General features: G+C 44.4%; 1 protein-coding gene across 7 annotated transcripts in view; it reads right to left on the bottom strand.

Moving 5' to 3' along the window:
* Window positions 1-121: 121 nt before the first annotated feature.
* The window catches only part of Fam168a (family with sequence similarity 168 member A), a 156,478-nt gene continuing 129,856 nt past the window's right edge, over window positions 122-26,743 (bottom strand). For 5 of the 7 annotated variants that reach the window (XM_070035044.1, XM_070035048.1, XM_070035043.1 and 2 more), the window contains 7 exons: window positions 24,496-24,576; window positions 18,019-18,045; window positions 13,301-13,426; window positions 6,477-6,619; window positions 4,653-4,827; window positions 2,965-3,095; window positions 122-2,373 (listed from right to left, as the gene is read on the bottom strand). In XM_070035044.1, coding sequence (XP_069891145.1) covers window positions 2,983-3,095; window positions 4,653-4,827; window positions 6,477-6,619; window positions 13,301-13,426; window positions 18,019-18,045; window positions 24,496-24,576 — 665 coding nt within the window. In that variant the 3' untranslated portion in view covers window positions 122-2,373; window positions 2,965-2,982. The remainder of the gene's footprint in view (window positions 2,374-2,964; window positions 3,096-4,652; window positions 4,828-6,476; window positions 6,620-13,300; window positions 13,427-18,018; window positions 18,046-24,495; window positions 24,577-26,743) is intronic. The other 2 variants (XM_070035046.1, XM_070035049.1) reach the window with 1 other exon arrangement.

Genomic DNA, 26,743 nt, shown 5'->3' with positions numbered 1-26,743 from the left:
GGTTTCCTTGCCTGTTTGTCCTTTCTCAAAGAGGTGGAGTAGGTAATCCTGTCATCTCACAGGGCCAGTAAATTAAAGGCTGTGAAATTCTTTGAAATCTATGAAGCACCTGACAAATGCAAAGATTTCCTAGTATTATTATTTTGGCATTTTTTCAAACACATATGACATAATCTAGAACAACCTTGCCCACCTGTTCAAACCAAAGCAGGTGGGGGGGGGCACTGCAAAAAAATGAATGAACACTGGAAAATTTTGTTGTGATACAATGAAACCCTGTCAGCACGCCTCCAAGCAGGGCACTCAGAACAGCCAGTCTTCTCTTACTGGTCCTGAAGTTCCCTGCAAGGCCAGGAAGGCGTCCCCTAGCTCCTACTCTGGGCCGAGGATGCAGATGGCCCTTACCTCCTGGGAACAGCCAGACAGTTCTGAGGTCTTTCTAGCCCAAGGCTTCCTGATTTTTTTCCTCCTTTAGGGGGACACTGGAAGTAGGGAAAGGATACATCCAAGTTTACATGAATTTTAAATGAAAATAGTTATTTAGAAGTCCCAAGTGTTGTTAATGATCCCATTTTGTACAGTAATGTTCCTGTTCCACCCCAGAAGGGCTGCCGGCTCAGCTATGCGCTGGGTAGAGGGTGGTTGATGCTGGACAATCCAGGCTCCTGGATGAGACTAGCAGGGGCCTCTTTGTCCCGGGGGTCCCTCTTTTCCCCAGGCAAGCCCATTCTGCTGGGCCTCATACTTGTCCTCCTCTCCTGATGGATCCCACTCTCCTCTCTTCCCAGGATGATGAGGGGCTACTGTCCTAAAAGCATGGCCTCTCCTTTTCAGCCAGCCCACCTGCTCCTTTTCCTAAGTGTAGAATCAGGTACAGGATGAAAGTTCCAGATGTCTTCACAGAATTTCCAAATGCTATTTCTTCATTTGCAATTTCTGTTCCTGTCATCTGCCCCCATGTGGCCTCTGCCCAGTCTTCAACCCCCACCTTTAGAATCCTTAGGGTAAAAGAGCAGAAACGAGCCCAGAGATCACTGCAGAGCTTACCAGGTATGAGGCTGCTGACTTAATTATTATGAAACAAAGCCAATCCATCCCTAGCTAAATTTTTGTAGGCAACATGCCACTAGGTAGGAAGGTTGCATTTAATGCTAATTTACTGTGAGGTCCAGGAAAGTCCTTTCCTCTTCTTGTGGCCTCAGTTTCCTCAATCTGTCAAATAGGGGAATGGATGAGATGATTGCTAAGGTCTCTTCAGTTCCATGAGTCTATGAAATGATTATTGCTATTGCTTTTCCTTCACTATCCTGACCTTCAGAGCCATCAGCACCCACCTGGAATGTGGTTCCTTCACTTTGGCCGTGAATGGCACAAGGTAACCAAGAGCTTGGCCTGCCTGCCAGCCTCATAGACAGACAGGTGAGCCCCGGCACTTGGAAGGACAGAAGGGCAAGGGAGAGAAATGCCACAGGTTCCCACTCTAATCAGAAGGAAGCTCCTCATTAGAGTGGGCCAGGAAGGCTCAGAGGCTGAGGTCTGGGTTACACTGGGCACCTGGCCTTCCCAAGTCTCCAGACTCTGGGATTCCATCAGCCTGCGGCTGCTTGGCAAGTCTGAGGTCAAAGCTACCTTTTGAGGAAGTGCCAGGTCAGTTAACATCACGGTGCAAATCAGAAGGTCCAGGCCCAAACCATATAGCCAGAGACTTTTCAAACCAAAGCATCAGGCAAGCACCTCTCTCCCCTTCTTTCCTTCCCCAAATTCTCCCTAAGACTCTGGTTTCCCCAGGTTCTCAGCCTGGGGTGTGAAGCTGCTAATAACAAACACTTCTACATAGTCACGTGGTTTTGTTCTTGGTCTGTTGCCATGGCTCTCAGAAGACATTTCTTTGGGTCAGGACATGGTAATGTCCTGAACTCTTAAGAACAGAAACAAGTCGCTCAGAGACATGGTCTCCTCAAGAGCTCTGGATTCTTACCTCAGACCTGTTTATGCTTTTCAAATAAAATCAAGCCTTCAGATGAACCACTGCAATAAACCCACTCTCTGCTTGCCACTAGGCTGGGATCCTGGGGACAGGACACTTGGGGAAGAAAAGAAGTGCAGAGAGGACATGGCTGGGTCAGGGGGAAGAGGGGGTGGAGCTGGAAGGCAGTGGCTAAGGGGGGGAGGATGGGCAAAGGGAGAGAGGCAGGAGATTAGAAAAAGCAGCTTTTACAAAAACCAAAAATAAAAACCAAAACCATTAAAGATGCATAAAGTGACCCTTGCACTTCCGTTGTCTCTTCTTGCAAATAGAGGTGGTGCTGCTAGGGGACTGCTCCAGCACCGGTGTAAGACTTGAGTAGTTGCATACAATGTGTGACTCCAGACCTGGGGAGGGAGGGAAACCAACAGACAGTGATGTTCTCCAAGCTACCTCAGGGAGCCCCATGTGCCCTCCTGGTAAGGCTGCTTGTCCCTGCTTCCCCTGCCCTCTAACCGTGGGAGATGTGTCCTAGTATCAAGAGCCCTGAAAGAGAGGGATGGTAAGGGAGACAAGGGGCTCAGCTTTCCAGGTGACCATCCTGGAGCAGGTCCTACCTCAGGAGCTACTGAGAGCAGCCAGGGGAGTGGGTGGAGACTCCATGGTCTCACGTGGCTCTAACCAGATCTAACATCTGACTTATGTTTAGATTACATTTGTTATCTGAAGACCACATAGTAAAAGAGCACAAGAACTCAGCAGTACAGGACAGAAGTACAAGTCCCAGCTCAGCTTTTACAAAGTGCTGTTCAACTTCATATTTATCTAGAGAGCAGAGCCACTGTGCAAATTATGAATGAGGTGGGACATGTATAGCAAGAGGTGATTACAAACCACATAGCAGGAAAGCAATACATGCTCCAGACTGAAGGTGAGGGTGGCTCTGCGTGGTACCTCTTATGAGACCCCTCCCATCCCTCCCATCCAGCCGCACTCACTTGGATGGGCTGCAGGCTTTACCAGTGCGGGGGCACATAGCTGTACGCCGGGGTTCCTTGGGCCCTGTATGTGGGCATGGACACAGGGTGTGCCCCAATTGCAGTGTGCTGGGGTGTAGTCAGCAGGGTACCTGAATATCCAGAGAAAAAAGATGATAAGGCTACTCCAGGGTGCAAGGCAAGTGCTACCAGTTAATCCATGGCACCAGCCCTTTGCTTCATTTTCAGATTGGCTCTCTCACTTTTGCTGGGCTGGGAATGTGGCTTAGTGGTAGAGCACTTGCCTAACATGCATGAGCCCTGGGTTTGATTCCTCAATACTACATAAATAGAAAAAGCCAGAAGTGGTGTTGTGGCTCAAGTTGTAGGGTGCTAGCCTTGAGTAAAAGAAGCTCAGAGACAGTGCCCAGGCCCTGAGTTCAAGCCCCAGGACTGGCAAAAACAAAACAAAAACACCAACCCCCCCCCCCCCCCCAAGAGCAGCAATTGCTGGTGTCTGATTCTATCTCCTATGCTAGCCTGGTATTCTTTTAAGGACAGGACTTTTATCAGACTCATGAATATCTGGTCCTAGGACCTGAGCAACAGGGATGGCACTGAGCAAGCATCTGGTAGCTTGCTAGTATATGGGACAAAATAAAATCCAAATGCCCACTTAACCCTTGGTACTTTTTTCCCTCAGCTGGAGACTTGGATGGTTCTTTAAAGCTTGAGTCTCTGCAAGCTAGTCTTCTTAAATCCTTCAATGGAACACCCGTTTCTCTCTAGGTTTCCTACCTATCCAAAGACCTTCCTGAACCTCTGCTCTCCACCAGCATCCTCAAGGTTCCATACAGTTGTGCTCTGGTCTGACTTGTGGCGCGCAGGAGGGATCTTCAGAGACTCCTGCTTCTGCCATCCCTCAGAACTAATTACAGGACAGAGCCTTGTGCTCCTGTTGGCTGAGTAACACTGACCTTGTGCCCACTTTTCTGGACTCCCTGCTGCTACCAGAAGCTTAGTGTTATTGCCCTACCCCCACCCCCAAACTTTCCTGATAGCTTTCTCACTGGCTGCCTTGCTTCCAGCCTTCCCATTTCTGATCTTGTCACCATCCTGCAGCCAATGAGCATACTCAAACCCAACCTGTACTTCCCCTGCTTAAAGCCCTTTGCTAGTACCCTTACCTAAAGGCATTCAAGTCCATGCCTTATTCTTGCCAGTGGTGCCAGCCACCCTTTCTCCTCTATGCCCCTATTTCTGAAATGCCTTAGCACCTCTCCATCTTTCTGTCAACTTATACTCCTCTTCCCTCTTATGCTCAAGGCTATCTGCTCTACCACTTTTGAGCCACAGCACCACTTCCGATTTTCTGGTGGTTAATTGGAGATGAGAGTCTCATGGACTTTCCTCCAGGGCTGGCTTTGAATTGTGATCCTCAGATCTCAGCCTCCTGTGTAGTCATCAGCACCCAGCTTCCCCTTTGCTCTTCTATCTCTCTGCTTAAACTTTTGGCTTACCCTTTAAGGCTTTCACCTTCTTGGTGAAGTTTTCCTCCATTCTGAGACAGAGGGTCCTTCTAGATTTGCAGACCTGCCCCCCAACTCAGGGTTTCTTATGCAGTGCTACAGCCAGCTCCATGACTGCTCCCCTCTCTGCTAGGAGTTCCTGGAGGAGAGCAATGAACACTGAGGCAGAACTGCCCTCACCTGCTGACATCGCCATGGTGGTGCCCGCCACCATGCCCATGGCCACTCCATTGGTCCTGGGGGCAGCAACAGGCGCTGGGTAGATGGCAGAGGGAATGCTGTTGGGCTGGACGACTGTGGTGTGGTGGATGACATGGGGCTGAGCAGCGTACACCGGCTGTGTGTAGTAGGCTCCCTAGGAGAAAGAGGCTCAGGTCACATGGGCTGTTGGAGAGGGGCGGTGGGATATAGAGAAAAGAGGATAGGGATGGCCACTGCTTTTCTCAGACCCTAAGAAGCATGGGTCTAGGGACACAAGATCCAGGTCCCAGCTAGGGCTATGTGGCTGTGGTTAGTTCCGTGCTGGCTCAGCTTGGTCTGAAATATGCAAGGTTCTTCCCATCCTGCCTTGCTCCTAGCGTTTCGGTAAAGACCTACTGGAGTAGAAGCTTTCTTCTTTTAACCCCATTTTAAACATTTTATGTTTGGATTTTATTGCAATGTGATTTTATAAACTACTTCACGTTTAAAGGTTAGGAAATATGGTCAATCAGATGCTAAGCTTGTGAAGAGGGCCAGGAAGTCCAGAGCACCAAGCACATGCGCTGAAGGTGGGCGGGTGGTATCACCACTCTGCTGCAGCGCTGGCAATTCATACTCTGGAAACATCACCAGTGAATGGAACTTCCCAAAATATCTCTCACCATCTATTTCTCCTATACCAAAGGTGAGGATGAAGACAAAGATTTGAGGTGACTCCCCAGTGCTCAGATCACGTAGGCCTGCTGGCCCCTGGGAAGAGTACACAGGGGTCCCTGAGATTATCCTGATCTAGAAGTTCTAAAATCTTAATACTAAATGATGACAAGCACCCAGTAGGTCTAACAGCCCATAAATGAGAAAAGATGATCTCGGGCCTGTTTTTTTCTTTTTCTTTCAGTTTTGCTTTCTATTCTGCAATACAGCTAATTTTTTTTAAACTAAAAAATAATGCTTTCCTCACCACTTAAAACTCACAAAGAATTGTCATTACAGAAAAATATGTCATAGTTAGGCTAGTCACATCAGTTTCCTGAATGCTCACATTTTCCAGCCAAGGGAGACTACATCGGGGTACTATAGCACACTAAGAATTAAGAATAATGCACCCAAGGCCACATAGGGTGCTGGTACCAGGGCCGGTGTCCTTTTCTCCTTCCTACCTGCTCACCTACTTAGTCAAGGAAAGGTAGGTGTGGGGGTGAGAGAAGACCAAGACATATATATATATATATAGGGTCTTACCCTGACCTCATTGTGCTACACTGGGCAAGGTTTTCTTTTTTTTTCCTTCCTTCCTTCCTTCCTTCCTTGCTTCCTTCCTGTCTTTTTCTTTCTTGCCAGTCCTAGGGCTTGAACTCAGGGCCTGGCACTGTCCCAGAGCTTCATTTGCTCAAGGCTAGTACTCTACTACTTCAGCCACAGGGCCACTCCCAGCTTTTTCTCTTTATGTGGTACTGAGGAACCGAACCCAGGGCTTCATGCATGTTAGACAAGCACTTTGCCACTAGGCCACATTCCCAGCCTTGGGCGAGCCTTTTTGCTCTCTGCTCTCAACTTTCCCACTTTTTAACAAAGGAGTTGAGCTAAATGATCTCCAAGTGCCTGTGCCCCTCTGACATCTGAGCTCTGCTCATATAAATGGCTTTGTGCTTCATCCTTTTAGGGACTTAGGTGGAGTGAGGGTATTTGCTTCATGCCTACACAGACCTCACAAACTCTTCTTGGACTGGACCCTACTCTACCCTACCCATAATACAGAAGTTCTTGCAGAAGAAGTTAGCCCAGGCCACCATGTGCACCTACCTGGGCATACAGGTTCTGCTGGGGATAGGCACTTCTGATTGGATACATGGCCGTCTGATAGGGGTTGGGTGATGGGGAATAGGGGGGTGGAGCAGTATTACTCTGGGTTGGTGGGACCTTGTATGGTGTCCCTGCGGTATATCCTGTGTCAAGGCAAGAAAAGACACACGGTTAGTTAGTAAAAGAGCATTGTTAGATGGCATTGTTAGATGACCCAGGCACAACTCCCCAAACAAAAGTGGGCTGAATGAAGACTGGAAACATAGATGAGGACAAACAGAGCAGGGCTATACCCAGAAGTATACTCCAGAGGCAGCTTCCCTCAGCCCTGGTACACAGGGCTGCAGGCCTGATTTAGGCTCTCATCTCATACAATACAAGAGAGAAGAACTGGATGGCTTCTTCCAGAACCCTTTCTGAGCCAGGGATTCTGAGCCGCCTGTGTGAGAGAGGCAGGTGCACAGATAGGAAGCCCCTCAGCCCACTCCCTTATGCTACTGTCTCCTCACTCTTCTGTCTCTTCACTTAGGACCCCAGGGGTTTCTTCTTCTGCTCGTCCTCTCTTGCTCCCCCCTAACTTTTGTTCTTTTTTCCCTTCTCTCTCCCTTCCCCTTTATGAACTTTCACTAACCACAATCCTTTCCTCCCTACCAATATTTTCTGGATGTTGAACTTTGTTCAATAGAGCTAGCTCTTCTTTCCTTCTCTAGGGCTTGGGACTTCAATGTCTCAAAGGCCTATATCAGGTATCACAAAGATTCACATTGACCCAGACTCATGCCCTATCTGTGCCTCAGCAGGATGGACAAAAGTTGGGGCTGAGTAGTCCCAAGAAGCTCACAAGCAGACATATCAACTACTGCCCATGTGTCCTCTGGAAAAGAATCAGATCTTATGCTCACAGGAAACGTGAGCCATGGGCCACCCAGACACAAAACTTCATCCTTACGGAATCATCAATGAAATTGTTCCAGGAAACCAGGTGCTCATGAAATGACCCTGACCACTTTACATAGGGATCGTGAGGCTCAGGCAGGGAAGTTTTTTAAGTTTAGAGTCTAAGGACTCTAACAGCAAAAAAGCTTGGCTTTGAAGTCCCAGTAGGAAGGTACTGGGGTGGCTTCTTCCCTATCCTGCATAGATCTGGCTGGCATGGCTGAATCTCTATGCTCACTGTTTTGCCTAAAAGATGTTCACCAAGGACCCTTTAAGCTCAGGGGAACTGTTTCTGCACGATCTCTGGAGGCAGAGATCTAGGCTTCAGTGTTGCTTTCCTCTTAATTGGGTGAATAGGTGGTCTCAGGTGTTTTTTTCCTCATGGTTGACACTTTATCACTTTAGTCACTGCTCTACTTTCAGCTTTTTGCTTCTTAACTGAAGATAAGCATGTCATGGACTCAAATTGCCATCCTTAGATTTCAGCCTTTTAAGTAGCTAGGATTATAGGCATGAGCCACCAATGCCCATTTGATTTTATGATTTTTTTTTTGGTTGGTCATGGGGCTTGAACTCTGGGCTTGGGCGCTGTCCTTGAGCTCTTCAGCTCAAGGCGAGCACTCTACCGCTTAAGCCACAGTGCCACTTCCGGTTTTCTAGTGGTTTATTGGAGATAAGAGTCTCACGGACTTTCCTGCCCAGGCTGGCTTTGAACCGCGATCCTCAGATCTCAGCCTCCTGAGTAGCTAGGATTACAGGCGTGAGCCACCAGCGCCCGGCTAGATTTTATGATTCTTTAAAAAGTCAGTGATGCAGATGACTTTTCTCCAGCTCCTGGAGAATATATTCTGGAAATTCCATCTGCCCCAGGATCTATGCTACAAGGAAAACCATATCACCAAATGTTGGGACTGTTCCTCTGAGGAAATCAAAAGAGACTGCAGTAGAAACTGGTTTCCACGTCTAAAAATAACCTTGTCTGAGAATCTCTTTCTTCATGTTTTGAAGCAGGACACACTTAGAATATATACTTAGAATACATATACTTAGAGTACATATCAGTAGCTCACATGCCCTTGCTGATCAAAGATGCTGCTGCAGATGAAGACCTCGCTTACTTTCCATATAGTTTGTGATGGAAGCAGAAGAACTGCAGAGCTAGAAGAGATCTTGAGAGATCTCTCACAGAAGAGAGAAGGAACAGACAGTGGTTGCTCCCAGAGGCACTTCCTCAAAGTGACTGAGGTTACTATTTGTATCAGTAGGATCCTACCTGGGGCTTCAGAAACCAGCCATGGCCCTAAGTCTGGGCTCTTTCTGGGCATCACTACCTTCCTCTCTTAGGGATGGCCTTACTGGCACTGACACACTGAGCTCTTGAGTGTTCCAACAGGACTTTTGTGTGTGTGTGTGTGCCAGTCTTGGGCTTGAACTCAGGGCTGGGGCACTATCCCTGAGCTTCTTTTGCTCAACGGCAGCACTCTACTACTTGAGTGAGAGCTCCACTTCCTACTTTTTGCTGGTTAAGAATCTCATATTTTCCTGCCTAGGCTGGCTTTGAAAGATCTCAGCCTTCTGAGTAGCCAGGATTATAGATGTGAGCTACCAATGTCCAGCAGGACTTTTTTTTTTTTTTTTTTGGCGGTGTGTGTGTGTGTGGGGGGGGAGTGTGTGTGTGCATGCACGCACTTGTGTGCACCAGTCTTGAGGCTTGAACTCAGGGCCTGGATGCTATCCCTGAGAGTTCAGGCTCAAGGTTCTGGCACTATCACCTGAGCCACAGCTCCACTTCTGGCTCTTTGGTGGTTAGTTGGAAATAAGAGTCTTAAGTGCTTTCCTGGCAAAACTAGCTTTGAACCAAACTGCAACCTTCAGATCTCAGTCTTCTGAGTAGCTAGGATTGTAGGTGTGAGCCACTAGCACCCAGCTCAGGACCTTTATGAGATAGCAACACAGAGGATTTTTCCTAACAGACTGGTGGTCCTGCCAGTTGGGGAACTCTTTTTTTTCTTTTTGCTAGTCCTGGAACTCTGGGCCTGGGCACTGTCTCTGAGCTTCTTTTGGTTAGGCTAGCACTCTACCACTTGAGCCACAGTGCCACTTCCAGCCTTTTCTGTTTATGTGGTGCTAAGGAATGGAACCCAAGGCTTCATGCAGGCTAGGCAAGCACTCTACCACTAAACCACATTCCTAGTCCCTGTGGGGAACTCTTGAGGAATGATGACAATTTCTTGGGCTATAGCCTGGGCTGCATCTAAGTTTAAAAAAAAAAAGTTAGGTTTCTAAAATTTAAGGAATAAAAAGCACCTCTGGGCTGGAATCAGGACAGCTCAGTAGTAGAATGGCTACCTAGTAAGACTAGGTCCTGAGTTCAAAGCTCAAGATCAACACAACAAAGAAACAAAAAAAACCCTTGTGGATTTTTACACAAATGGACTCGGTTCACTCACTGGAGGCATGATGACCCTGAAAGGAGCTCTGAACCTGAAAGTTACAGAACCAGGACTTCGAAATGCTGTGCCTCAGGACACGAGAGGCTTATTACATTTAGCAGTCTTTTCCTTCCAAAGAACCTAGAGCCCAGACGGGCAGCAATCTTACCAAAATTGCACAGCAAACCAATGCAGAGCTGAGTCCAAAGTTCAGGGCTTATTATGCCCTGGGCAGAGATCTTTCTGAATTAATGGTCTCTGCAGTGCAATCCTGGACATTTAATATATTGGCCTCTGTATCCCTGTTTCACTAAAGGCAGCATCAGGAGAGAAGAAAATTTGATCACTAGAAGTCTCAGTTCTGCCTTAATAAAAGAGGCACCGTTTATGATGTCAGTTGTTTGTCTCAGGTTCCTAAGCATAGTTTTAGGGGTCCATCAAACAGGATTATAAAGAGAATGTGCATTAGCAAAATAAAACCTTTACAGCCCTCTCTTCAATTGCTCTTCCCTGCCATAAATCTTTTTCAGTTGTAGAGCCCCTACCACCTTCAAAGACATTGATCTTCACATCACAGACGCCTTTTAGACTAATCGGTTTATTGATCATCAGATTTATATGTCTGGACAAAACAAAGCTCTCTGTCTGAATCTTGCCTTGACCCCCAACTCTCCTTGTTGGTAGCTGAACAAGGGAGTGCTGAGTAAGTAGGCGGGAGACCTAATTACAAACAGGCTTAACAAGTGTTGGCAAGACTGAGCTGAATTTGTCAAAGTGCCCTGACTGTTCTGTGGCAGGAGAAGCAATGAAAATCTGAATGCTGGGCAGAGCTTTTCTGTGTGTGAGTAGGCCAGTCAATCCCAACTGTATTTAAAAACTACACAGGTTTATATACTACTTGCTTAAAAGAGAAGGATACATTTTGGTCCTTTCCCGGGTGGGATGTGGCTTCTGGACATTTTAGTGGGACTGCAGGAAGATCTGAGCACAGTAGAAGACAAGGTCTGCTGATACTTAGACCACCCAGCTGCAGAAAGGCTTGTTCTTGGAGAACAAGCACCCATCCCTGCAGTATATTAGCGAAGTCTTGATGGCCAGCTACTATGGGGTCAGCTAGAGAGGAAGGCCTTGTTGGTTGGAGGACACTGGCACACAGCTTCAAGGTCACACAATTAAGAGACTAATAGCTAGAGAGAACCTTGGAAATCACCTTGTCCAGACCTTCATTTTACAACTCAAAACCCAAGGCATGAACAGAATTATCCAAAGCAACAAAGGACCAGGTCTAGAATCCAATTCTGGGTTTCAACACCAGGCCCCTTTCTGCAACACTACAGTAGATTGCCTTTATAGATCTACATCCAATTGTGTGGATGTACAAGAAAATATTACATGCCAGTTTACAACACATATAGTCTCAAAAATGTTCATTCAATTCTACTTGAGGCATCTGCAAAAGCTCCCTATGGCTGTCATCTTTTTTTTTTTTTTTTCCCTGTTGGTCGTGGGGCTGGAACTCTGGGCCTGGGCGCTGTCCCTGAGTTCTTCAGCTCAAGGCTAGTGCTCTACCACTTGAGGCACAGCGGCACTTCTGGCTTTCTGGTGGTTTATTGGAGATAAGAGTCCCATGGACTTTCCTGCTGGGGCTTAGCTTTGAACCTCAATCCTCAGATTTCAGCCCCCTTAGGAGCTAGGATTACAGGTGTGAGCCACCAGGGCCCGATCTGTCATCTTTTTCTTAAAGAATAAAATCAACTTTATGGAAAAAGTAATAGAATCTGAATCTGTATGTTTTCTGCTGTATTCCAGCCAAGCAGTACTGACATGTTATCTTTCTGAGCCTCAGCTTTCCAAGTAGGATGAAAATCCACCCTTATAACTTTTGGGACAATAAACAGTGTTGGTTAAATGAGAGAGTGATTATGAAAACATACTTTTCAAAAGGTGAGCTATGATTGACATCGGCAGCAATGATGAGGAAAATGACACTAGATTGTTTTGTTTTTGCCAATCCTGGGCTTGAACTCAGGACCTGCCTCTCTGTGCCCAAGGCTAGTGCTCTACCACTTAAGCTACAGTACCACTTCTGGCTTTTTCTGAGTAGTTTAGTTGAGATAAGAATCTCATGGACTTTCCTGCCAGGGCTGGCTCTGAACTCAACTTTGATACTCAGATCTCAGCCTCTTTAGTAGTTAAGATTAGGGCTGGGAAGGTGGCTCAGTGGTAGAGCGCTTGCCTTGCATGCCTGAGGCCCTGGGTTCGATTCCTCAGCACCACATAAGCAAAAAGAAAAAAGTCGGAGGTGGCGCTGTGGCTCAAGTGGTAGAGCGCTAGCCTTGAGCTGAAGAGCTGAGGGATAGCGCCCAGGCCCAAAGTTCAGGCCTCACAACAGGACCAAATAAATAAATAAATAAATAAATAAATAAATAAATAAATAAATAAATAAATAAATAAATAAGTAGCTAAGATTATAGGCATGAGCCACTAGCACCCAGCCAGCACTGAGTGTGTTTTAAAGAAAAAGAAAAAAAAAAGTATGTATAACACAATGCTTAGTAAACTACTAATCCCCTATAACATCCTTTGGAGCATTTGTCTAGTTCCTGCTGGCATAATATCACATATAAATGCTTCCCACATCCAAAGCCAGCCACGGTCTATTGGACAGTTCCCACAGGCAACAAGTTCTTCCTTATATGGCATCAAACTGCCAATCAGTATTTCTAAACCATGGTCCTCATTTCCTCATTGAAACCATTTGTGTTACAAATCAGCTGTGAAGGTAACAGCTCCAGTTACCTGCCCCTCAGCCTCGAGGTGAACACAACCAATTTGACTGCCTCTGGCTTCTATCCATGTACTGCACATACCTTGCTCCAATAGTGTAGCTCCCACTAGAACAGTGTTTCTCCTACAAGAGGCAATTTTGTCACCCCCAATCCCATGCACCCCCACTCATTTAGCCATGTTTTGAGACCATTTGGGTTGCCGCATGTTCTCTGCTACTAGCATCTAATGGGTTGAGGCCAAGGTTGCTGCTAAACATCCCATAATGTCTAGGACAGCCTGCCCGCCCCCTTCCACCCTGGGGGAAAAAAAAATGATCTGACCAAGATGTCAAGAGCATTGGTAAGAAACCCTGTGTTAAGGAAAAGCCCACTCTATCCAAACATGCCCTATGTCTTTTCCCCTGAAATTCAGTAACAGTATTTCTGAAATCAAACTTCTTGGCCAGGTAACTACATCCTTCCACACTCCTTAAAGATGCATGATCAAAGAGAACCTTTCCTAAATGAGGAAGGGCAAATTTTGGTGTGAGTATGAGAACCCTTTAAGACAGTATTTAGATTATAAAATGTGGTGGGGTTTTGTTTTTAAAATTTCCTTTCCTTTCTTCCTAAGAAACAAATCAATCCCAACAGGGAACAAGGAAAGGAAGAGACAGGCTGTATTTACTGAAAGCTGCAGAAGATGCTTGGTAAGTTCGGTTCTCAGTCCCGGTGTCCACTGGGAGGTGGAAGGTGCCTTCAGTGCCACAGGAAGATGAGTTCTGTGGCCAGGCCTGTTTCATCAGCAGAGTGGCTTAAGGAAAGACACAAGAATGGCATTAGGCAGAAATAAGTGGATACCACCAATTACAGACACAAAGCAAGGGAGGGGTCTTGTGCTAGACAGAAACACACAGAATGATTCAGCCTTTCTGAGATGGTTAGCAGTTGGGAGGAGTGCTCAACTGAGCTTTCAAATGACTTAAAACCAAGGAAGTCTGCCAGTATATTAACAGAATCAGGATTTTCTACCCATGAAGATGCCCATGCATTTAGCCTCCTTCCATCTGACTCCTTATCTAAGCCTCTGGTATATTCTCTGCAGCCACTTTTTCATTAGCATGGAAGCAACTTGGAGCCTAAGAATGTGTGGTGGGCCAGACCAACTACATTTCCCACACTCATTTTTTTTTTTTGTCTAAAATCTTATCAGGAGGTATATTTAAGCAAGTTGCTGTCAAAGAGAAATTCACAAGTAATTATCACATAAGATGAACCTTAATGAAATACCATCTCCTCTAATGGGATTGAGCTGTGGCCATGAAAGCTTAAACAGCACAGGGCCAAGCCCTTCTCCAGGATACCTAGGTATGGTCAGATGAACAAGCCTCTGGCATTCCCCTGCATATCTCCTGTTGACACCCCTCCTGACTCAGATTGAGGCCCAGATTGAGATCTTAGGAGATATCCCAAGCTGACTCAAAGCTCTGCTTGGGAAATTTTAAAGATGGTATTTCATATATTCTAGAAATGGGGAGTGACTAAAAAACTTACCATTGTGGTATCCTGAGGGGAAGGAAAGAGGAAATAGGACTTCAAAAAGGGAAATCGCCTAACATTTTACTGTACTTTCACACATTAGACCCAAATTTCTGCTTATGGTTCCACTCAAATAAGGATTTAAGTCCAGTGGTATGGGGTATTTTAAAATACTAATTAGCAGGAGGTGGTACTGATACATGTGATACATTTTAACATGAGGCTATGGTAAGATGTGGTGGTGTGCAAAGCAAGTTTGCCTATATACTCTCTAATTCCACCAGGATAGCTACTTTCCAGAGATTTCATAACGCCCACTGCCTGACTGAGGACCAACTAATGTCTCAGTTTCTTCCACCAGAGATATTAAGGAGAGGGAAGGTCAAGCACTCTGCTGTTCTTGCTGAACCAAGGTTAGAAGTATAGCTCTAACCTGTGTTTGCATCAATGGCCCACAATCTATACAGCGGATGTTGAGGAATGAGAAGGAAATCATGGGCAGGAAAAGTGACACTAAAAGGAGAATTCTGATGTGAGAAACAGTGGCCCTGCAGAACTTCATGTAGAGCCCAGGGCCTTTGCTGGCTATCCTGACACAGCTCTGCAGACAGTGCAGGAAGAAGCAGGTGCCTGTTTTAGAAAATTAACTTGGGTGTCTTTTCCAGAGGTAGGGCACTGGTATGAAGGGGATTCATAAAGGTTCCAATTAGTGCTGACAAATCTTATTAAGATGTATCCAAATTTAGAACCTGATGCTCCATATGACTAGAAAACCATGACCATCCAAAACTCCCTAAAACGTTAAGTATGTAGCTTTGAGAAGCCAAGATGGAGCAAATTCATTGCTTACAAGACCTCACTGGGACTCTACCAAGGAGCAGAAGGCCTAAATTTGACTGTAGGAATTTGGAGAATTTAGACATCCTGATTCATTCCAGCCTTTCCTTCAAGTGGCACATACTTTAATATACTTTTCATTGTAAGGAAAAAGTCTGACATTAGCCTGAAGAACTGTGTGACAAAATAAATAAAAATTATCTAAAGAGTACTGAGGCCTAACTGTACTCAGCATTGACGGGAGTGCCACAGTGGACAGGAACACACGTTGGTCACACTGCACACAAAGTACTTACATTCTAGCTAGGGATGCAACACAGCCACACGCCAACCAGGGAGTGAACAAGACAGCATGATACACAATAAAATGTTTTAGACTAACCAGGAAAGCAAAAGTGTGACTGTGCCTTAATTGTCTTTCCTAAGTGATCATGTGAGCTATGTGCCTTCCTGAATAAAGGGATAGTTTCTTCTGGTTTAATGATACAAAGAAAACATAGTATTTTTGTGACTCTTTGTATATTTGAATACTTAAGGATTTAAATGATTAGATAAATATGAAAACTAAAAACAAACCCAAATATTAGCTGTCAACTTGGCCTCATCATTAGTTGGCTGTGCCATGTGACCTTGCTCTTCCACATACAACTCTAACTCATTCTGTTGGCAACAGTGATTCAAAGCTTAGTTGCTGATGAAGCCAATCCCAACCCAAGTTTTTAGAGGCATGGTGAAGGAAGAGGGTGTTTGGACAGCTAGGGCTGTTCCTGGGTGTCAGAAAGGAGCCACTTCCTTGAACTGAATGATAGGCATGTCATATGAGAAATTATTAAGTTGTAACATCTAAACTAGTGTACAGATCGTATCTGTATTTTCAAGGAAAGAGGACAGGTAACACAAAAGAGAAAACCCTTTCCAGTGAAGGGCCATGGACCCAGTCACAGAAGGGTCCCACGTCCAGCTACTGGGTTGTTCACTCCCTGGGTACGGGACCTTCACACCTTCTGACATTCAAACAATTTTGTTAAGCACACTTACATAGGAGAGAGGCAGCAAGGGACCATTATCCGAAACAATGTACCAAGTCAGGAAATCTGAATTCAAGCCTGGGCTCTGCCACTTCTTAGCTGTGGGATCTTGGGCAAGTCGCTTAATCTTTCTAAGCTTCAGTTTTGTTGTCTCATAAAATCGCAATAATAATCATTTCCTGACTGCTTCATAGTACTGATGTGAGGGTCAAAAATAAAGTGTCATCCAGTCTTTCAGTTTATAGTTCAGGTAGCTGTGCTACTCTTCCATCCTCACAGTTGTAGACATCTCCAATTCAAACTCTTACCACCTCACCTGGTCTACTACAACTGTGTCCTATTTTATTAGCTCTTAAACCTGTCCCCTCCAGTCTCCAAGCTACAGTCACAGAGAGGTAGCTAAGATTGAAAGCTAATCTTTCTTAAGACACTACCATGGTTCTCCACTGCCCACAGGCTGCAGTTTAAGTTCCTGGTGAGAATTCAAGGTTCCCATAGTCTAGTCCTGATGATCCCTCTAGACTCCCATCATTCTCACTCTCCAAACTACTACTGCACACAATCTGCTTAGCATTCCCAGATTCAAGGCGCTTCACACTGCTGGTTCCCCTGACTATTTCTCCTTACATTCCACCCGGTAAACTTGTATTCATCTATCAATCATGACATAAAGACTTACATCAACTATGAAGCCTTTTTTCCTTACTCTTAATCCATAGGCCCTACAGCAATCCAATATAGTTGATTATCCTAGTTCCTGCTCTTTGGGAATGGGAACTTTGTCTTACGTATCTTTGAATTGCTCAAGGGCCAACTTAAGGCCTGACATAGAATACTTGACAACATAAAGAGTTGCATCTATATTCCTTAAGCTTCTCTCCTCACTTCAGATGGGAAGATGAAGAGGCTGAGACCTCTAGCTTTTATGGATACTTCTGTCTGAGTTCATGTATCCTGAGACAAACAAAAAAGGACTCCTCATAAATGATAAGTGAAAGAGGTCTGTGGCGAGCAATAGTGAAATAATAAAATTTTAAGAGAATAGGATGTTACCACTTAAGGAGTCCTCAGTGTGAACTAAGACACTTTATTTATGGCCTAGAGACATTAGCACATTGCCCAAGATCACACAAGCCCATAGTAGTGGCCGGAAGAAATTTCTCAGCTCATCTTCTGGAAGATGTGCTATATAAAAATTCAATTTCCGATATTTAAACAATCAAGGTAAAAGTTGAGAAAATATAGAGAGAGTAAAAACAAAACAAAACAAAAACAAAAACAAAAACCTGTCCTTCATAGCCCAGGTGAGGGTGGTAAAAGCAGTAAGTCCCTCCCATGGTCCCTTCCTGTCTAAGACAAAAAGAACCTCACCAAATTACACTGCTGGGACCCTCACAGGTGCCCAGAAGTTCCTGTGGTGCCTTGGGCCTGGAGTCCACACCTCCCCAAGTTCTGATCCCTTACTCATTAACAAACTTGGCCCCTACCTTTCATCATCCAGGAAAAAGTCCTGAAAATGAGCCCAGAGTTCAAGATTTGGGCTAAAGGAACTATATCTTAAGTCAACTAGGTCTTCAAACATGTCAGACTGCTGATGAAGATAGAAAAATCTGATCCTGGGGCCAACTGATGTTTTGGGTTCTAATAGGCATAATCTATGTAATTCCTCCAGAAAAGCTGCCACAAAGCCAAGAGAGGAACCACAGATGGGTCCTGTCATTTTTGTTCATTTGAATTTGCAGCCAGGTTAGGGTAAGAGGCGCCTTTTAGTACCATGATCCTTCATTGCTACCTGAGGGGAATGGTTCATGTGTGTCTCCAACCCATGATTTTGCACCATCAGACATGTTCCTGCATGCTTTAGGAACTGCTACTGAGCCACCTGGGGGAGCCCAAGCCTAGGGGATGGGATTTGGGGAGGAGGGAGGAAGGGGAGCTACCATTGTTACAAGATAACACATATATAGGCCATAATACAGATGAGGAAAAATAGCTCTCCTACCATAAGCTGAATGCAGGAACTGAAACTCTGTTGGACAGAAATGTTAGTTGAAATTACCACTAAGAATTTGTGCAAAGTTGTACATATTTCAGTTACATAACAGATTTTGTCTCAAGACATCAGTTTTCCCCCATGCTGCACAAGAAACTGAACACAGAGCTGCAAAGCATCTCTCCCCCAGAGAGGGTGACAGACTTGCCATCCAGGAAAGTTCCTTCATTGTACAAGGGCATCTCTATGGAAGCCTTTCAGGCAATTGACCCAGAATTACCTGGATGTGAACAAGCCCAAGCTCTTGCTCTTGTCCATATTAAGAACACCTGGAATTTCACACATCTATGAGGAAGTAAAGGTTCAGGGATAATTATTGCTATCACAGGCCTTTCAAGAGCTGTTGATAAAATCCTAGAGCGCTAGACCCAATGCAGCCATACTCTGTTGTTGAATCCTCGAGGAAACTGTAGTTCTACAGGCTAAGGGTCTGACAAATGGGTTGAATCTCAGCTCATGGCTTTCTTATCTGTATAGCTTTAGACAATTATTTAACCTCTCTAAGCCAATCTAGAGGCAAGAGGCTCTAACTTACAATAAGGTAAAAAATTAACTTCATAGCATGCCTTGCACAGTACCTAAAGCAAGGCAGGTATTTAGAAAATATAATTTCCTATCCCTACTATTCACCAGGTTTGCATATTCACCAGGTATCATAAAATCAAGTAAGACAATATATGACAATGCTTTGTGAATAGTCTCTGAGAAAGTATTTAATTTTTAATCCATATCCTTTTTGGGTGAGGGGGGTTAGTCTTGGGACTTGAACTCTGGGTCTGGGCGCTGTCCATCAGCTCTTCAGCTGAAGGCTAGCGCTCTATCACTTGAGCCACAGTGTCACTTCTGGTTTTTCTGCTGATTAACTGGAGACAGGAGTCTCAGAGATGTTCCTGCCTGGGCTAGCTTTGAACCGTGATCCTCAGATCTCAGCCTCCTCAGTAGCTAGGATTACAGGTGTGAGCCATCAGTTCCTGGCTCCATATCCTTTTTAAAAGAAGTTTTAAATTTGTTCCTGTTTGCCTTCATTTTCAGGTTTATTATCATTAATATGACAAGCCTTTCTGGATTCTGATACTGAGTCTTAGCTTGTTCTTGACCCCTCAGAGGCCAAATAGTTCTTATATAAGATCTCTGAAATCATTAAGCACTTGGGGGGGGTGGGGTGGAGAAAGCTCCAAGAACCTACAATGCTGTGAGAACCAATGAAAAAATGAAAAGTTTCCCTACGTCCTGGACATGCTAGGGCGTTCAGAGTGGCTAAAAATAGCTATCTCTCAGCAGCTTCTTGGTCTCTTAGAAGCAAATGGAAGAAATTTATACCTAAGAGCCTGATTCCTTGCAGACATCTACTTCTGCATCACAAACAGCTGGCTCTGCAAGGAAGCTGAGAGTAGCCTACACCGTTCCCTCTGACCTCAAGCCAGCTCTTTTCTATGGCTGGAACCTCACTGCAGTCAGGAAATCTGTGAGAGCACAGAGCAGCATCCCACAATACAAAATACATTCAGTGTATGCTAGGTGTGTAACTCAAAATAGAATGGGCTCTCTCCCAGTCACATTAAAATCAGAAGCAGTCTTCGAGTCTGGGGCTAGTCCCACCCTCTATTGTAGATTTTCTGTTTCTTAGCACATGGTCTGGGTTACTTTAGTCATGGCTTAGAAATACATTGACTTTTTGGGCTAGGAAGGTGGCTCAGTGGTAGAGCGCTTGCCTTGCATGCATGAGGCGCTGGGTTCGATTCCTCAGCACCACATAAGCAGGGGGGAAAAAGCCGGAAGTGGCGCTGCGGCTCAAGTGGTAGAGCACTAGCCTTAAGCTGAAGAGCTGAGGGATAGCGCCCAGGCCCAGAGTTCAAGCCCCACGACCGGGCCCCCCCCCAAAAAAAGAAATATATTAACTTTTAAGAACAGTAATATTGGGGAGGGGGGGAATAAGGATAGAAGAGAGCTTTTTTATTTTAAAATTTTAAAACTTAATATCCTGTCTGTGCTGGCAGCTTTCCAAGCTCTCCGTGACTTTTGGTCTCAGGCTCCTCCCTTTCTGAACTACCTTGCCTCTCTTGCCTGCTCTGGTCTAACCCCAACTTCTCTGCCCACCTCAAAGACAACATAGTGGTTAAAGGTTCCTGTGGTTTTGTGGCAGGAGTCCAGGACGTGGATCTTGGAGCAAATTATCAAACTTCTCTAGGTCTCATTTTTTTCATTTGGATAATTAAGTAACAAATAGTACTGACACAAGTTTGATATGATTAATATAAAACAAACTGAGTGGGCACCGGTAGCTTATGCTTATAATCCTAGCTACTCAGAAGGCTGAGATCATGTCTGAAACCAGTGGGGGCAGGAACGTTCATGGGACTCTTATCTCCAATAACCACCAAAAAGCCAGAAATGGAATGAATGGTGGCTCAAGTGGTGAAACACTAGCACAGTCATCTGAGTTCAAGTCCCGGGATTGGTACCAAAAAAAAAAAAAAAAAAGATATCCATAAAGAGTTTAAGTTAGTCTTGGCAAATAGGAGTCACTCAAGAGATAATAGATGTATCTGTGATTAGGGATTGCTTTCCTTGTTCCTGTTTATCTTCTATTTTCTTACCTAATTTTTCTGACTAAAAACTGTAGTACTACATTGAATGGGAGTGGTGACCAGAGACACCCTTCTCTGTTTCAGATCTTTCAGGAAATGCTTTCAGCTTATCCTTCCAATTTCTTGCCAAATTTATCCAAAAACAACCATAAAAGCACACCAGTTCTTAATACCATGAAAAAGTAGCTCAGTGCTTGGAGCCTTCACCAGCCAACCTCCAAAGTCACCCTGCTCTGTGTTATCCTATGGTAGTTTCCACTCCCACTGCCTCCTGGGAGGCTTTCACAGCTTGCTCTCTTGTCCTCTAAGAGCCTCCCTTTATCTGGGCTCACCTCTGTGCTAGCAAATCAAGGCCAGTAGCTAAGCACTCTCTACTTTCCACTCAATTTACTCTAAGCACATCCACCTGTGACCGTTCCTTGGCTGGAGCAAGAGCTGCCTTTAGAGTGAGATACCCACCCCACCCTACTAAACTCCCCCAAACAAGGGAGAGAGTTGTGTTGTGGGGGCCTGGCTCTGTGTGGCACAGCTCCTTCTCCATCACTGACTCCTCCCTCCACTGCTGCGTCCCACCATGCTTGTTTAACTATACTCAGACCTTCCAGCTCTGTCATCTGTACATTCCCTCACTCCTTCCTTTCCTTTCCTTCCTTCCTTCTTTCTTGTCAGTGTAGTCTATTTGCTAAAAATACTTCTTTCCTCCTTGGCTCACTGCATTCTGCTTTTCAGCTTACTACTTCCCTGACTGCTGCCAGTGAGGTCACTGGTAGCCTCCTGACTATGAAGACAATGATCTGCCTTCTGCCTGACCTCAGATGAACTTCTGTCACAGCTCACCGACCTTTGCTGAGATCTCACAGCACTTATGTTTGACAATCAAAACTTCCTCCTTAGTTTTCAAGATAGAACTGACCAAATTTCATCGAGTATTTAATCAAAGAATTTCTGTAGATTTTATTGTTACTACCTCCTATTATAGATCTTTTAATCCATCTACTGATTGACTAAATCAGCCACTTCATTGATTAAAGCGTGTATGTGGGGGAAATGATGGAAAGGTGATTTTGAACAAGATGTATTGTACACATAATTAGACATGTTATATTGAAATCCTTTATATAACTATTTGAAGATGATTTTAAAAAGTAAACAAAGTCAATGTTGAAGTGTCAGATTTTTAGCCCATAAATGTCTAAAATTTCACTCTCCTAACCAACTCTTCAGGGGCAGTGATGGCAGCTTCCTCAAGTGTGAAACACTTTGTCTTCCAGAGTGTCTCGGGATTATATAACGGGGCCAAAATAAATGCCTGTAGTGATGGTTAATTTTGTCAACTTGACTGGCTTAGAAACACATACGAGATTAGTAAAGCATACCTCAAGTTGTGTCAGAAAGGCATTTTGAGAGCTGATTAGGTTGTGAGGGGTCTGATATAATGAATAATTTAATCCACTGATGGATAAAGCATTTGAATAGGTTGAGTGGTGAGAACTTCCTGTTTGGATGGAGGAACTAGTCACTGGGTGTATATCCTTGAGAGCAGTATCTTGCCATGGTTCCTTCCTATAGCAGCTCTGTTTTTTGTCTGTTCACAAAGTGGACAGCTCTGCTCTGTAACATTCCTACCATACCGCCATGATGTTCTGCCCAAGCACAGGGGGCCTTGGAAGCCATGTGCTAAAATAAATCTCCACCCTTTAGTTGTTCTCGAAGGTACTTTGGGCACAGCTATGATATACCTATGTAAAAAACTTATATCTATGTAAGAACTTTAGAAGTTCTGATTTATTTGCATAAAACACTTCTTATTTGAGGAGGGAGGGGGAGAGAGAGAAAAAGAGGGGGGAGCAGCTGTCTTAACTTCATGGTGTGTGTGTGTGTGTGTGTGTGTGTGTGTGTGTGTGTGTGTGTGTGTGTGTGTGTGTGTGTGTGTGTGTGTGTGTGTGTGTGTGTGTGTGTGTGTGTGTGTGTGTGTAATTTGATATGAATACAGGCACAACCTATACTCTTTTTTTTTTTTTGTCAGTCGTGGGGCTTGAACTCTGGGCCTGAGGTTATCCCTCAGCTCTTCAGCTCAAGGCTATGAGCCACAGAACCCCTCCTGGTTTTCTGGTGGTTAACTGGAGATAAGAGTCTCATGGAGGGGCTGGGAAGGTGGCTCAGTGGTAGAGTGCTTGCCTTGCATGCTCGAGGCCCTGGGTTCAATTCCTCAGCACCACATAAGCAAAAAGAAAAAAGCCGAAGTGGCGCTGTGGCTCAAGTGGTAGAGCGCTAGCCTTGAGCTGAAGAGCTGAGGGACAGCGCCCAGGCCCAGAGTTCAGGCTCCACGACCGGACCCCCCCCCCCAAAAAAAAAAGTCTCATGGACTTTCCTGCCCTGGCTGGCTTTGAACCACAATCCTCAGATCTCAGCCTCCTGAGTAGCTAGGATTACAGGCGTGAGCTACCAGCACTTGGCCACAACCTATATTCTTTTCTGCTTTAAATGTTCCAGAGCAAAAAGGAGTAGTAACAATAACATGAGTTCTGGATTGGCACAGAAGATCATCAGGGGATTGGCAGAGGGTTCTAGTCCATAAGCTGTTGGTGATTCATTGGGTAGTGTGGGACAAAAGTGCTTGTCTGGATCCTATTGTCAAGAAAAGAGATTGAACTGGAGAACTCTGAGATCTTTTTAAGTTTTCACATGCTGTAATAAGAAAATGTGTATGATGTGACATTTAAGGTCTTTCCAAATTTGTAGGCCCTTGTGACCTATAGTTTCCCAGTTATCCAGCCATCCCATCTGGCTCCAGGCTTCAACCATTCCCCTACTGCCATGCTTCCCCGAAATGACTCTTCCTCCTTTGAGTGCTTTAAAAACAAAGTAAAACAGTCTACTTCGCCTTCAAGTCTCTGTTACAAGCTCCTATGTGAACCTTCCCCTATACTTTCACTCTAGGCACACTGTGCCTCCTTTCTCTCTTCTAATATGTATTTCTTCTATAGTACTTACAATACTGTACTACAGTGAATTTGTTTATATGCCAGGCCCCAAAGTGAACTGTAAGCTACTTAAGACAAAGATGACATATTTTAATTTTTCAATCCCAGTATGGAGGACAGTCAACAAATATTTATCAAGTGAATGAAGAGGAGCTTACATAAAACCACCTACAACCCTGAGGTACGTAATTATATGTAACTCTCAGAGGTGAGGTGACTTCAAGGCTTTACAACTAGTGGGATGGTTAATTAGGATTCAAACGGAAGACTTTCTAACCACAGAGCCTTTCTTCCTTATGCTTTTGAGTGTTAAAATACTGGCTGAGTTTGGAGGTTAGAACCATCAGTGCTGCAATGCTCCTGGCCCAAAACAGAACAAGTATTTTCAAACCCATTTTAACCTCTATACAAGTGTCATGCCTTTATTATTTCTGAAAAACAAGTAGCTTGTCTTACCCTGAACATCAGCTTTTTACCCTCTGGTGGCAAGTCTCTCACTCTCCCAAATCTACACCCAGGATTCTGCTGTGTGTGTATGTGCGTGCATATGTGTACACACATTTGGATTTCCCAATAGCTGCCTCAAGGAAACTGAGCAAAGAATGGATTTGCACGTTGCTTGAGATGACCAGAAAGGAGGCTGAATGTCTCATCCATTCCAGCATAGGAGGGATGGGCCAGCATCAAGTCCCCAGGAAAATGAAAGAGACTCTACTCCCACTCCCACCCTGAGGTTGATCTGCCCTAGTTCCCAGAGCAATTAAAGACAGTACTGACAACAGATGGGTTTGTTTTTCCAAATAGAGCTCTACTTTTCACATCACCTCCTGAACTGCTGCTCCAACTCTGCTTACCTGGAGCATAACTGGGGCTATTGGTTGGGTACAGGCTGGGATTGTAGGCAGGGGCCGCTGCAGGGTAGGCTGTAGGGTAACCTATAAAGAAACAAGAAAAGCTTCACTTAGGCATAAGATAAAAAGCAGATTTCTGAGGAAACAGAATCCAAGTTCACAGACTTGGATTCTCTTGAATCAAGAGAAAAGTCATTAATATCACACCATCAATACATGTGGATTTTAAAATCTCCTTTAAAAAAGTAAAACATGCAATTATGACTGTATCCTCACTGTTAATAAAAAAAGGGGGGGGGACTCAGACTTGGAAGCATAGTTCAAGTGGTAGAGAGCCAGCTGAACAAGCAAACCTAGCTACTATGAACCCTGAGTTTAATCCCAGGTACTTGAAAAGAAAAAAATCAAGAAAACAATATATAGAAGTATATATGATGAAAAATGTAAGCTTACTTTCATATCCTTGCCACAATTCTCTCCTCCCCAGAGGTAAGCTCATTAACACTTTTCCAGCTAGCTTTCTATATGGAAAAGAGAGCAGTCTCTTTTGTAACATCTGTCAGTTGTCTTGATGTTAGTAATCTCCCATTCCAATATGAAGCTGCTGATACCACTAAATATGTATACAAGCATATATATATATATGTATATATGTATGCAAGTATACATATACATGTATACAGATCTGAAGTAGCCTAATCGTCAATTAGCAGTCTAGAGGCATGGCACTTCTCAAGAAGAAAGTCAAGGTGTCTTGACTTTATAGGAATATACATGTATATATATGTGGTAAGTAAAATACAAGGATACATACACATACATACATTTTTTTGTTGTGCTGATGGTTCAAACCTAGGACCTCATGGCAAGCACTCTACCAAGAACTGTATTCCCAGCTCTACATCTTGTTTTGTATTTTGGAAGTTTTCTATTGTGGTAAATTAAGCATAAAAAACTGACATTTCAATCACTTAAGGGTACAATTCAAGAACATTTATTATATTTGCAATATTGGTGCAAGAATCACCAATATCTGTTTCTACAGCCTTTCAATCATCTTCAACAAAAAGATCTGTCACCTTAATAACAAGAGAATTAAAACACAGAATTTAAAGGGCAGGTTGTGGCAAGCATGTGGTAATTAGAAGATAATGGGGCTTAGACCAGGGTAACAGCAGAAGAGGTGATAAAACTTCAAATAGGTTGCCATACTGCTTTCTAGAAAAGACTATTAATTTGAACTTGTCCTAGCAGTACCTAAGTGCCTGTCTCACTACTTCCTGCAGCTTTTAAATGCTCATTGGTATTCTCACTAACAATGGAAAGCTGGTTTTAAAAGTCAAAGATTAAATCCCTAAATCCCTAAAAGCTTCTTTGGGATTTGTAAATTTTGAAGCTTTAATAATGTATCTTTGTTAATATGCTGTTCCATAAATCCTTTCCAACTCCAAAGAAAATTCATTTCTCCTTACACTCTCCTCCATTTTTCTGATTTTAGAACTGAGGTAGCCAACTTGTCACTTAATTAACAATCTAGAGGTGTGGCACTTCTCAAGAACAAAGTCTAGGTGCCCAATCTGTGAAGCTAAGTAATCCAGTTTTATGGCTGAAACCTCTACTACTCAGCTTCAGGTAAGAAAACTGCCGCCAACAGGGCTTCAGTGGCTCACGCCTGCAATCTTAGCTACTCAAGGGACTGAGATCTGAGGATCCAGGCTCAAAGCCAGCCTAAGCAGAAAAGTCCCTGTGAACCTCTTATCTCCAATTAACCACTCAAAAACTGGAAGCGGAGCTGTGGCTCAAAGTGGTACAGGGCTAGCCTTGGGCAAAAGGTCTCAGGGATGCTCTTGCCCATGTAATTGTAACTCCTCTGTACGGTATTCTCACAAAAAAAAAAAAAAAAAAATTAAAAAAAAAAGATCTCAGGGTTGAGTTCAAGCCCCACAATGGAAGGAAGAATAGAAGGAAGAGTGGAAGGAAGGAAGGAAGGAAGGAAGGAAGGAAGGAAGGAAGGAAGGAAGGGAGGGAGGGAGGGAGGGAGGGAGGGAGGGAGGGAGGGAGGGAGGGAGGGAGGGAGGGGCAGGCTGCAACTATAGATAATCCCACTACCATTCTGTCATTTCAGATACTTTAGGGATGATTATAGATCTTTCTTCAACATAAGCAGAATGACCATATATGTCTATACAGGATTGATCACAGGGTGATCAAACTCATGATTTTTGTGCCTCAGCTTCCAGAAAGCAACAGC

This window comes from Dipodomys merriami, unplaced genomic scaffold (genome assembly GCF_024711535.1).
Source record: "Dipodomys merriami isolate MVZ:Mamm:240054 unplaced genomic scaffold, mDipMer1.0.p SCAF_25, whole genome shotgun sequence".
NCBI classification, from domain to species: Eukaryota; Metazoa; Chordata; class Mammalia; order Rodentia; family Heteromyidae; genus Dipodomys; species Dipodomys merriami.
This window is presented reverse-complemented; position numbering and strand designations above follow the sequence as displayed.